Here is a 12,057-nt window from a genome sequence, read left to right as displayed (position 1 = left end):
CAGAAAAGCTGTGTCATTGAGCTTCCCCCCCCCCAACACACACATCCTATATATTCTAACATCTTCCAAGATCCCTTGCACTAAGAAGGACAAACGAGAGAGCAGTGAGAGGGCTGGGGTGGAACTCCAGGTCAGCGTCCTGTGACCCTCCTCTCACCTTCTACTGGGGATATTAGAAGTCTATTATCGGCATGAGACCCTGTCTCCAACAAAAGGAGTCCCGTTCCATGTATCCACCTGTCACTGTGTTGTTCTACTTATTTCACTGCTGTGGTGAGGCCACATCATCTCTACTCAAACAGTCGCAGGCTAACCATGAATGTCAGCAAGGAAAGGTCACGCTGCCGTACTGTTGTGTCAATTGCTCCTGTCACTGAGACTTTGGCACACATAGCATTGACATCGGAAGAAGAGGGTGGGTCACAAGAGGATACTGGTGCTTGTAAGAGCTATAGCCAGAGGCTTGCTTGAATTGGGTTTCTGTGTCTGTGGGTGACCAGTACTTAAGAAGGCTGGAAAAGGAGTCAGACCTCATTCCTGATGTTCCCTGCTGAGACGCTGCAGCCTGTGTGCTTCTAGAGCAGACATCTTCCTCAGCCGAGCATCACAAGCTTCTCCATGGCTCCATAGCACAGATCAGCACATTGATTCCACATAGCAGCTGGAATGGCAAATCATAAAGCACTTAGCAAACATAAAGAAGGTTAGAGCTGAACAGCCCCGAGGCAGTGAGGCTGCCCGCAGCCCAAGAGAAAGCAAACACTGTATTTTCTGATTCCCAGGTAAGGAAAGCTTCCTGGTTTGCCAGGTCCCAGGAATGGCGGTTGCAGGTAGAAGTGCTCTGTGTGCACCGCCGTCCTGCTGCATAGCACCTCGGTCTTGCAATGCTTGTCTTTCTGGTCCTCATCCTGGGTTTCATGTGAAGAGGGAAGAGAGGAGAGAACATGGAGAAAGAAACAGCAGCTCTGAAAAGCTTAGTCAGTGTGAGGGAGCGGCACCCGCAGGCAGTGCCCTGCACACTCAAGCAGGACACTGGAGAGGAGCTCCGGAGGGGCAGCCCTTGGGTAGGAAAGCTGGATGCGCAGGACTGGTGCAGAGCAGCAGGTACACTGGGGTCTGCCAGGGAGTCTGCCAGGAGCGGGCCTGTCCTCCTGAGGGCTGGAGGCAGAGCTCAGCGCAGCAGGAAAGCACAGATGCTCCCAGAGGCCTGGGCCAAGACTGCTGGCCAGCCACACTGGGAAGAAGAAGAAGAAGAAGGCCTAGACAGTGGTGTCATTTTTAGACCTGTGTTTTCTTCATGATTATAAATTTTGGTGCCAGATTTTGCCCCAGAATCCCAGCATGAGGTCTAGGAGACCGCGGGCTGCTGTGCTTGTCGCTGCTCCCTGCTCGTCTCGGCCACACGCTACTACGTGCACTCAGGTGATCCTAAAGGAGCACTTCCCACCTAAGGGTTTTTGTTTTTAGTTTTTTGGGGGTTTTGTCTGTTTGTTTGGGTTTTTTGGTTTTTTTTTTGTTGTTGTTGGTGGTGGTTTTGGTTTTTCGAGACAGGGTTTTTCTGTGTAGCCCTGGCTGTCCTGGAACTCACTTTGTAGACCAGGCTGGCCTCGAACTCAGAAATCCACCTGCCTCTGCCTCCCGAGTGCTGGGATTAAAGGTGTGTGTGTTTGTTTGTTTTGGTTTGTTTTTTTGTTTTGTTTTGTTTTGTTTTTTGTATGAGACTTGCACTTCTTCCTCTGAAATTGATCCTGACCTCAGGTCTGTGGAACAGGACATATGTGAGCACTATGCCTGGTGTCCCTGGGGCCGGTGCCACCCACTGTATCTGTAAGCAGGAGACAATTCAGAAGATACCAAATACTCAGCGGAGGAGGGACTAGGACTGAGGCAGAGTGACATTTGTGACCTGCTGGGGTAGAAGTCAGGAGCTGAGGGAGCCTTGTGTTGCAGCTGGGCCCTGAGGTGCTCCTGTGGTGTGTTGCTTGGCTCCCCAGCCAGTGACTGTGAGCTCCAACAGCGGCTCTCTACCTGCTGCTAGAGTGAGGGAGAGACAGATGAGAGAGGAGAGGTCACTCAGAAAGGATCTACCCGTGAAGAGAGTGCTGGATGGTGGGGCCGGGCTTAACTCTGCCAGTGACTGGATGTCCTCTCTCCACATAGGACCTCCTCACTGCGATGGAACTCTGGTAACAAGGAACGCATGCTCATCAAGGTTGCCGACCGTGAACCCAGCTTCCTCACTCCCCAGGGCAATGGCTATCCCGCAGACAACCAACCAGGGGGCCATCACCGCAGACCATCTGGCAGCCAGCACTCACCTAACCTGCAGACCTTTGTCCCTGACACTGATGGCACTGTCTTTTTTCCAGAGAGGCGGCCCTCACCCTTCCTAAGGAGGGCTGAGCTCTCTGGGAACTGTTCTCCACTGCTGATACAGCCCCGGAAACCCTCCAGTGACTCACAGCCCTCCTCCCCTCGCTATGGTTATGAACCCCCACTCTATGAGGAGCCTCCAGTGGAATACCAGGCCCCTATTTATGATGAGCCCCCCATGGACGTGCAGTTTGAAGCCAACAGCCCTTACCAGACAGGCTCACCACAGAGGTCCCCAGGCCGAAAGCCCCATCCATTCCTGCAAACTACCAAACAGACCCCAACATCACCCTGCCAGCAGCTGATGCGCACCAAGCAAAAGTGCCCTGAGCGTTTTCTGAGCCTGGAATATAGTCCTGTGGGCAAGGAGTACGTGCGGCAGCTGGTGTATGTGGAGCAAGCAGGCTCCAGCCCCAAGCTTAGAGCTGGGCCCAGGCACAAGTATGCACCCAACCCAGGCGGGGGCACCTACTCCCTGCAGCCCAGCCCCTGCCTGCTGAGAGACCAGCGCCTGGGGGTCAGGTCAGGAGACTACAGCACCATGGAAGGGCCCGAGTCACGCCCAAGCCAACCACCCACACCACTGCCCCAAGCCCAGGAGGATGCCATGTCCTGGTCCAGTCAGCAGGACACCATGTCTTCCACAGGCTACTCCCCGGGCACTCGCAAGAGAAAGAACAGAAAACCCTCTCTGTGCCAAGTCCCTAGCACCTCGTCCACTGATGGTGCTGGGGGCCTGCTAGGAGAACAGCCTCTGACTGAAGAGCGCTCTCCATGCAGGGCCAGCCTTACCCCAGTAAAGGCTGAGGCCGACCTAGTCCGAGGCACACCTGAGCCCTTCCTGGCACAGGCCCGGTTAGCCTGGGAGGCACAGCAAGCCCACTTCCACATGAAACAGAGGGGCAGCTGGGACTCCCAGCAAGATGGCTCAGGGTATGAGAGTGATGGCGCTGTCCCACTGCCCATGCCTGGGCCTGTGGTGCGAGCATTCAGTGAGGATGAGGCGCTGGCGCAGCAGGACAGCAAACACTGGAAGCGGAGCACCTTTGACAAGCTTGGCTTCCCTCAGATCCTGCTGGAGAAAAGCGTCTCTGTGCAGACCAACCTGGCCTCACCGGAGCCCCACCTCCACCCCTCACAGGTGAGGGCACAGGGAGGGTGGAGGGGGTCTCTGAGCCCACCAGACTGCAGGCAGTCTGACGTCAGCATGGGGCAGAGTGAGGCCTTGTTACAGCGGGCATCCATGGCATGAGTGTGACACTTGGGGTTTTTAGGGCCTGAGTCTCAAGCCCCATATAGTTGTCAGCGAGGGTTCAACTGTAGGATACTACACCAAGGCCTAAGTCCATTTCCATGAGTCTGCCCTCCTGGGAACCTGGAGGTCCCGAGATCCTGGGTCTGTCATCCATGCTGGTTTGCTGCACCCACCCGGCAGCACTAGAGTTAGAGCACGGGTCTCCTGGAGGTGGCACAGCCATCTGTCTCCACTCCACTGGGGAGGGCTTGTGTGAATTCCGGGCATCAGCTTCAGAGACCCATAGGCTGTGGGAAACAGAATATTCAGGGACAAAGCTATCCTTAAGAAAAGAGGGAGCTTGCTGCGCGTGGTGGCGCACACCTTTAATCCCAGCATTTGGGAGGCAGAGGCAGGAAGATTTCTGTGTTTGAAGCCAGCCTGGTTTACAGAGTGAGTTCCAGGACAGCCAGACCTATACAGAGAAACCCTGTCTCAAAAAACAAAAACAAGAAAAAAAAAAACAAACTGTGAAAAAAGAAAAAGAGGGAGCTCTTGTTAGATAAGCAGAGGGAGGGGCCTGCAGGTTCAAGCCCCAGACAGGTGATAAAGCTAGGTCCTCCAGCCCTGAGCAGCACTAAGGTCACAGGGTGATGCAGAGGTGGGAATGGGGTTGGTAGCTATGCCTACGGGAGGTGGGATGCTAGCCTTCCTTATTGGTGGCAAGATGGGTTGGAATCCCCACGTAAGGTTCCCTGTACCCCCTCACCCAGTCAGGCCTCCTGAGGGCAAAGACCATGGTCATGTCTGCTGGGCAAGCCAAGTCTCAGCTGGCTGGCTCACTGTCTTAGGGCTGTAGTCCAGCTGGGCCTTTTTGCCTGCTCAGCCCACCCTCTGATGGCCCAGTCCATTTGTCCTTCCCAGTCTGAGGACCTTGGTGCCTGCGCCCAGTTTGAGAGCAGCCGACAGAACCGAAGCGCAATGCCCAGCTCCAGCTGTGTCTTCCCCACATTCACGCTGCGGAAGCCCTCCTCAGAGACGGACATCGAGAACTGGGCCTCCAAGCACTTCAACAAGCACACCCAGGGGCTCTTCCGGCGCAAGGTGTCCATAGCTAACATGTTGGCCTGGAGCAGTGAGTCCATCAAGAAGCCCATGATTGTGACTAGTGACCGGCACGTGAAGAAGGAGGCCTGCGAGATCTTCAAGCTAATCCAAATGTATATGGGGGACAGGCGCGCCAAGGCAGACCCACTGCACGTAGCCCTAGAGATAGCCACCAAAGGCTGGAGTGCACAGGGCCTGCGGGATGAGCTGTATATCCAGCTGTGCCGGCAAACCACAGAGAACTTCCGCCTAGAGAGCCTGGCCCGTGGCTGGGAGCTCATGGCCATCTGCCTGGCTTTCTTCCCACCAACCCCCAAGTTCCACTCCTACCTAGAGGGCTATATCTACCGGCATATGGACCCTGTTAACGACACCAAAGGTAAGAGCCAGCATGTGGGGCCCTCAGCACCCCAGCTTTGCTGCTGCTGAGGTAAGGGCTATAGAGAGGGCTGTTAGCCATGCTGGCTGGCACTTGCCAGTTCCAAGAAGATATGCAGTCCCCTGGAAAATCCCAAAGCCTAGTTTCCTCTGCCTTGTAGCCTCAGAGAACCTGAACTCTGGCAGAAATACGATGTATAACCTTGTGTATCTACACCCCTCCAAACCTCCCACGGGGCAGGCATTGCCAAGCTCCGATACCCTTGCTACACTCAATTTTGTTACCCTGTGGTAAGTGAAGATAACCAAAGAGGCTACACAAGCTGCCTTCTGTGTAGGGTCTGGGCCAGTGGCCTAAACAGAGAAAAACGTGGTGACCTGAGTGTGTCACTCACTAGGTTCCAGTCCACAGGCCCAGCACATATATAAAAGTCTTCTAAGTTCAGCCAGTTAGTGGGCATTTAAGATGAGCTGCCCTGTGAGGTTGGAAGATAGGACTGTCACAGATAACCCCTTGCCTATAGATGCCTAGGACCAAGAACAAGACCCCCAGAGATATTCGTGATTCTATTAGCTGGGCAGCTGTCTGAGCCCGGGGCTGAGTATCTGGAATCCAGGCACAGAGCTTCTGTTTTGATGCAGACACACATGCTCAAACCCACATGCTTGTAACTATACGATCCTGTGCAATGTTCCTCGGGAGGAGAAGAGCCTCTCGTGGGCTATTTCTCTAGAAACTGATCGGGGCCTCTAGGCCTTGTCTCCACCAGGGACAGAGATGGGGACAGCAGTCTTCATAATGTTGGCTCACCGTGCTCACATGAGGACATGGCAGAAGCTGCATGGCTTGCACAGGCTTCTGGAAAAGGTGTGCCAAGCATAGGAAGCACATGTCAGCCACGTGAGAGGGGAATCTCAGAAGCCATGTGGCTTCTACCCAGCGTGGGTACTGGCGGATGTAGAACCTGGCACATACCGGTGCTCCCACACCTGCACTGGGAACCAGAGTCAGATTCCAAGCAGCTGGGGTTACTCTAGGCTTGAGGGGAGAAGTCAAGAACCCCGGTCTGGTCCTCGTATGCCTTCCTACGAGTAGGGGTCCTGGAAGCTGTGCTTTGTTGACCTCGTAGACCATTTCTTTGCCCTTTCTAAAGAGCCTTCGAGTGTACTTGAGCTATAGGGTATGAAAACGAGTCTCCTCTGCCCAGCACAGCGTGAGGCACGTGCAACATCTCAGGCGTGTCCTTGAGTGAGTTAGTAAGAAAATGAAAACTTAGGAGGTGACTAGGGGCTTAAGGGTCATCTAGCCAGGAAGGCCATAACTGGGCTGTTTCTGTAGGACCTCCTATGGTACCCCCCTTCGCACAGTGTCTGTGTGGGCTTTTTTCACAGTGTATTATACCCATAGTGTTCTGGCTTTTACAAAAGTAGGAAAAATATTTAGCTTCAGGGCAGTGGCCTAATAGCACCCCAAAAGTCTTACCTCTGGACTCTGAATGGTAAGCAGCCAACTGGTGGCCTGCATCCAGGCCATGGGGCCTGGCTGCTCTTACTGTCAAAACCATCTCCATCATTGGGTCACCTCAAGTTTGCCTGTGTGCAGCTCTGCTTGGCCATGAGCCGCAAAGAGACCTCTACATGCAAGCTGTCACCCCATCCTCAACAGGCATAAATGAGCATTGTTCAAGAGCATGGGTCCCAGCAAGGCGTGGTGGGACTCACCCATAATGCCAGCACTCGGGAGCCAGAGACAGGACTGCAGCAGTTTTGTTTGTTGGTTTGGTTTGGTTTTGTTTTGTTTTGCTTTGTTTTGTTTGTGGAAGGATTTCTCTGTGTAGCCCGGGCTGTCCTGAAACAGACTCGCTTCGAACTCAGAGATCCCCTGCCTCTGCCTCTGCCTCCTGAGTGCTGGGATTAAAGGTGTGCACCATCGCCACCCAGTTCAGCAGTTTTTGAACTGCCTCATCCTAATCTTTTTATGTTAAAGTGTACAGGGTTTTTGTTGTGTGTGTGTGTGTGTGTGTGTGTGTGTGTGTGTGTGTGTGTGTTTAAGTAACTGGCCCTTCCTGTCACCCTGTATGGCACAAAAGCTACAACAAAGAAGCGATATAAACAGACTGCAGCAATTTTGGGGCTTCCTGGTCTATAGAGACTTTCAGCCAGCCAGGACTACATGTGGCGTCTTGTCTCAAATACTCAGATTGTGGTCCAGGGAAGGTAGAGTATGGCATGAGTCCTGCCTTACCTACTCAAGAGTTTGCAGCACCTGCTTTGGAAGACCAGCTGGCCTGAGGCACAGCCGGATGCTGCAGCTGAGGGTAGGGTCTTTCTAGAGGACGGTAGGAGCTCTCAAGAGGACGGAAGGGGCAGCGTGGAGCTCCGTTAATGAAAAAGAGCAGCGTGTTAGAGGACCTCCCACCGATGGCTTGTAGATCTGGTGAAGTCAAAGTCTGGTCTGGGGAGGAAGGTCTGTGATCACAGAGGTGCCAGGATGGAGCAGGTCTGTTTTCCTCAGAGGTGCAGGGTCTTTCAAACACAAAAGATACTAACTCCAACCTCCACTTTGCACTGTATGAAAAATTAACTCAAAAATGTGTTATAAACCAACCAGGTATGGTGGCACATTCCTTTAACACAGCACTCAGGAGGCAGAGGAAAATGGATCTCTAGGCCAGGCAGGTCCACAGAGGGAATTCTAAGGTAGCCAAGACTACATACACAGACCTATTTCAAGAATTAAAAAAAAAAATCATAAATCAAAACGTTAATTCTGAGTTTGAGGCCAGCCTGGTCTACAGAGTGAGTTCCAGGAGAGAGAGAGAAAGAGAGAGAGAGAGAGAGAGAGAGAGAGAGAGAGAGAGAGAGAGAGAGAAAGAGAGAAATGGAAAGCCAGTTAAAGTTGCAGCCAAAGGTGTGTGGATTGATGGGTTAACGAACTCATGTTACTCTGTTTTTCTGACACAGGGTTTCTCTGTAGCCATGGCTCACCTGGAACTTGCTCTGTAGATCAGGCTGGCCTTGAATTTATAGAGATCCACTTGCCTCTGCTTCTGCTGGGATTAAAGGTGTGTGCCACCACTGCCTAGTGAACTCATATGTACTTTAATAGCAACACAAATCCATACCTACAGAAGTATTTATAGATATGTTCGTATATACATGGATCAATGGACACATATTTGCTTGTTCTGTCTGCTGAGAGGATCTCAGAAGCACGGATGCTTGAATAAGGAAAAGTACACCAGACACCCTTTCTTCTTCTTCTTTTTTTTTTTTTTTTTTTTTGGTTTTTCTGTTATAAGAACCCATAGTCCTTTCAAGAAATAGCTGATTTCATCCTAGTATAGAAAATATATTGATGAGATGTGTCAGAAGTGGCTAGGACATAGTGCAGAGAGGGCGTGAGGCTGGAGGATCTCCAGTCAAGGTCAGCCTGAACTATACAGCAAGGGCTTAGAATTTCAAGACCTCAGAAACTTCAGGGCTACAATTATAGCTCCGTGCAAGACACTTGCCTAGTGTTCACAAGGCTGTGAGTTCAGTCCTCAGCACCCAAAATACATAAAGTAAGCATAGTCACGCCTGGTGCTGTACTAGTCTATCATCTACCCAGTATGCCAAGGCAAGAGGAAAAGAGGCAAGGCCTGCCCTGGATACAAAGTGAGTTCAAGGCAGCTGTACTGGTTTAAATACGATCACGTCTCAAAAAGTAAAAAGGGCTGGACCTGTCACTTCTTGTTAGACTCCCTGCTTTGCATGCACTGAAACTCTTGTGTTCAGTCACAAATCTTGACATAGAGGCTTAGGGAGGGAGAGGTAATGGGAGCTGTTCAGGAATGCTAGCCAACTGAAAACTTCCTAGCGGTAAGGCTTAAAACCAAAGGATTGAATAAATCCCCTTAACACATTTCCTCGTGACTGACTTCCAAAGAGTGCATTGATGGGAAATGGGGGAGAAGACACTTTCACAGTGCCGAAATCTGACAGGCATGTCCTCAGGCAGGTGACAAGTCACCAGCACGGGTGGCAGTCTGCGCCAGACTAGAGCCTCCTGTCACCGTCATTCACCCGTTTCTGTTGGCTTTGTAGCAGTGGGTCTGTGGACCAAACACCAGCTCAAGAGCCCAGACCCAACCCTCCTCTTGGCCAGAGATGTGTGAACCAGCTGCACTATATCTCCCTCTGCCTTCCTACCACTTGAGGCCCTCTGGTCATATAGCACCAGCAAGGTCCCAGCATCCCGCACATAGCCACCTATGTGTGCACATAGCCGCCTGTCTCCAGAGACACGTGGCCTTCAGCTTGATGGGGACAGACCCCCAGCAGGCCCAGGGGCCTCCTTGCCACCAAGTGTACGAACCACATGGGCAGTGTTTTCTGGCTTGTGTCCTGTGGTCCTCACGGTTCTGTTTGCTCCCCAGTGACACAGCACATAAAAGAGCTTCTGGAAAGAAACAGTAAGAAGAAGTCCAAACTGAGAAAGAAACCCAAGCCTTATGTTGAAGAGCCAGATGGTAGGGCCTCTGCAGCCTGGGCGCTGCCTCTGCACCGCTCTGCTCTTCAGCCATGGCCGCCTGGCCTTCTCTAACCGCTTCTGGGCTGGGGGAGGGACACTAACCTCAGGCTTGGGGCCTCCCAAGCAAGCAAAACCTGGAGGTCTGGGGTGCCACAGTGACTAGAGAAACGGTGCATGCTGCGCACCTCTTCTGGCGGTACCCAGGACAACCCACAGCTTGCTTCTTGGTGGACAGGGGGAACAAGGACTAACCTGTGAAGGCCTGGAGTCACCCCCAGGTGAGTGAACGGGCCTGACCGTGGGGTGAGGCTCACAGGTGGAGGAGCTGCTTGTCCTGTGCCAAGTGCTTCCCTGGCCCTGCCCTCTAGCCTGGTACCTCTGGGGGCAGGGGAGCCCACCCTGTTACCAGCAGGGAATCTTCCCTTTCCCATGGTGGCCCCAGCAAAGCCTTCTGAAGCCCAGAGTTTCTCTGCCTTCTTCCACCAGTATCCTCCTCGCTCTTCCCCTGAGCCCTATCAGGACCACTCAGCTCAGTTGAACACCAGAGAAGGCTGTGACCTCCCTATCTAGAGCTCTCAGTGACAGCTCAATGCTGCCATTCCTTCATAAGGCCTCAAGGCAGCTCTGGCCTGCCTGCACCAGCTTCTTACAGACCTGCTTCCACCAGGCCAGCATCCACAGTATTGGAACCCCTGCCTCCTGCTCCTTGTTTGACTCTTCACTCTGTACTGCCCACGGGAACTCAGGGACGAGCTTTTTGTAGATGAGATGTGTGTAAAACAGAACAAGTGGCCAGCAGGAAGCTGCAGAACATGCAGAGCCTTATGAGGAGGCCAGGATGACTTCCGTAGGGTTGAAATGTTCTCTTGCTTGGGGCCTCCCAGGCTGCCCTGGCAAGCCTGTGTTGAGACTGCCCGTGGGGATAGTAGTAGAGTTACCAGCCCCTGCTTCCCAGCTGCCAGGGCACGGGAGCTGGACAGATCCAACTACCTGTGAGTTTTGGCCAACAAGGTAGGAAACAAACTCCTGTGGACCTTGAAGCAGAGCTGGGCAGAGCTCTGGAGCCCAGATTGTCAGGTAGGAGACTGGGGAGCACTCCTTCCCTGGACCATGCGGGCTGAGCACCAGCAGACACAGTAAGCGCTGGTGCACCTGCTGCGCTAGGAAGAACCTGAGGCACTGCTCCTCTAAGTCTACAAGTGTAAGCTGCTCCTTGATGTAAAACTGTTCAAAAACCTGCAGCCAAGGTTCAACGAGGCTAGACTGCAGACCCAGGAGCAGACCTCATGCAAGGAAAGGTCTCTATGGGATGGCAGTGACCGCTGCCTGACCCACTGCGGACACTCAGCACAGAGCAGAAGTCACTGCCGCTACCTAGACTCCGGGTTACATGTAGCTCCGGCCTCAGTCCTGACCTACCTGCTACCACCACAGCACCAGAGGCTGTCTGCCTAACACTTAACTGGCTCCCAGACAACCATCCTCAGCATCTAAGATGGGCTTTATTTAGTCCTTATCCTACTGAGACACTGAAGCCCAGGGAGATTTTTTCTCATACCTGCCGCCAGCTGAGGAGTGGTAGGGATGGGAAATGCTGTGCTCCTGATCAACTGTCCGACAAGGCAGCCCTGAGGGCAGAACAGGAGGCAACAGGCCTAAGTCCCTTCCATTGTTCTCAGACATCTGCTGAGCTGAGCCAGGGCAGGGGAAGAACTTCAGCACTCTGTTCTTAACAAGGGAGCCTTACGGCTTTCCTGAGGGGTAGGGTGCCCTGAAGTAGAAAGCTCAGAGCTATCTCCAGCTGGCTGAGGACAAGAGCCTGGATCTTCTGCCAGGTTCTGTGGATCACATGGGACGTGGGGCAGATTGTCCAAGACTTAAACATCTGAGAAATCTATAATTACTTTGGTTAGAAAGGAACCCCTTTTACAGAAGTGAATAAACTTTTATGATAAAGTAGTCTAATGGGACAAAATAAGCTTATGGGATATGGACGCACACATCTAAGGCCCTTCCCAATTCCTCAGATGTCCACAAGAAACTTAAGAGATCTCATTGACCCCAGTGGATAGCAAGCTAGGAGTCAGAGAAGGAACTTCCAGAGGAGGGCGTCTGTTTTTCAGAAGCACACAGCTAGTGGAGGTCTGTCCATGACATTCTTGGCATTTTCTGTCATCTGCCTCTCTCCCTATTTGCCAGGACCAACTGGGTGACACTTGACATCATCTTCCATTCATGCCTAGCCTAAGTTTATGTCACTGGAGTGTACCAACACTCCAACCCCACTAGCTCTGCTGCAGGGGCTGAGTCCCAGAAAGCCCCCTCCCTTGAAAGGAAGGCAGGCCTTCAGCCCTGCCTTAGCCTCTGCTGAGAGTCCTGTCTCCAAATGAGAGCAAAGCCTCGACACTTCATCCTCTCCCTGACACTCTTGCCCCCCAACCTCACCCCT

General features: G+C 52.7%; 1 protein-coding gene across 6 annotated transcripts in view; it reads left to right on the top strand.

Moving 5' to 3' along the window:
• Arhgap39 (Rho GTPase activating protein 39) overlaps window positions 1-12,057 on the top strand; it is a 94,182-nt gene that overhangs the window by 78,197 nt on the left and 3,928 nt on the right. For 4 of the 6 annotated variants that reach the window (NM_001168288.2, XM_030248492.1, XM_006520794.3 and 1 more), the window contains exons 5-7: window positions 2,161-3,514; window positions 4,532-5,093; window positions 9,514-9,606. In NM_001168288.2, the coding sequence (NP_001161760.2) occupies window positions 2,161-3,514; window positions 4,532-5,093; window positions 9,514-9,606 (2,009 nt within the window). The remainder of the gene's footprint in view (window positions 1-2,160; window positions 3,515-4,531; window positions 5,094-9,513; window positions 9,607-12,057) is intronic. The other 2 variants (NM_198420.3, XM_030248494.1) reach the window with 1 other exon arrangement.

This window comes from Mus musculus, chromosome 15 (assembly GCF_000001635.26).
Source record: "Mus musculus strain C57BL/6J chromosome 15, GRCm38.p6 C57BL/6J".
Classification (NCBI taxonomy): Eukaryota; Metazoa; Chordata; class Mammalia; order Rodentia; family Muridae; genus Mus; species Mus musculus.
This window is presented reverse-complemented; position numbering and strand designations above follow the sequence as displayed.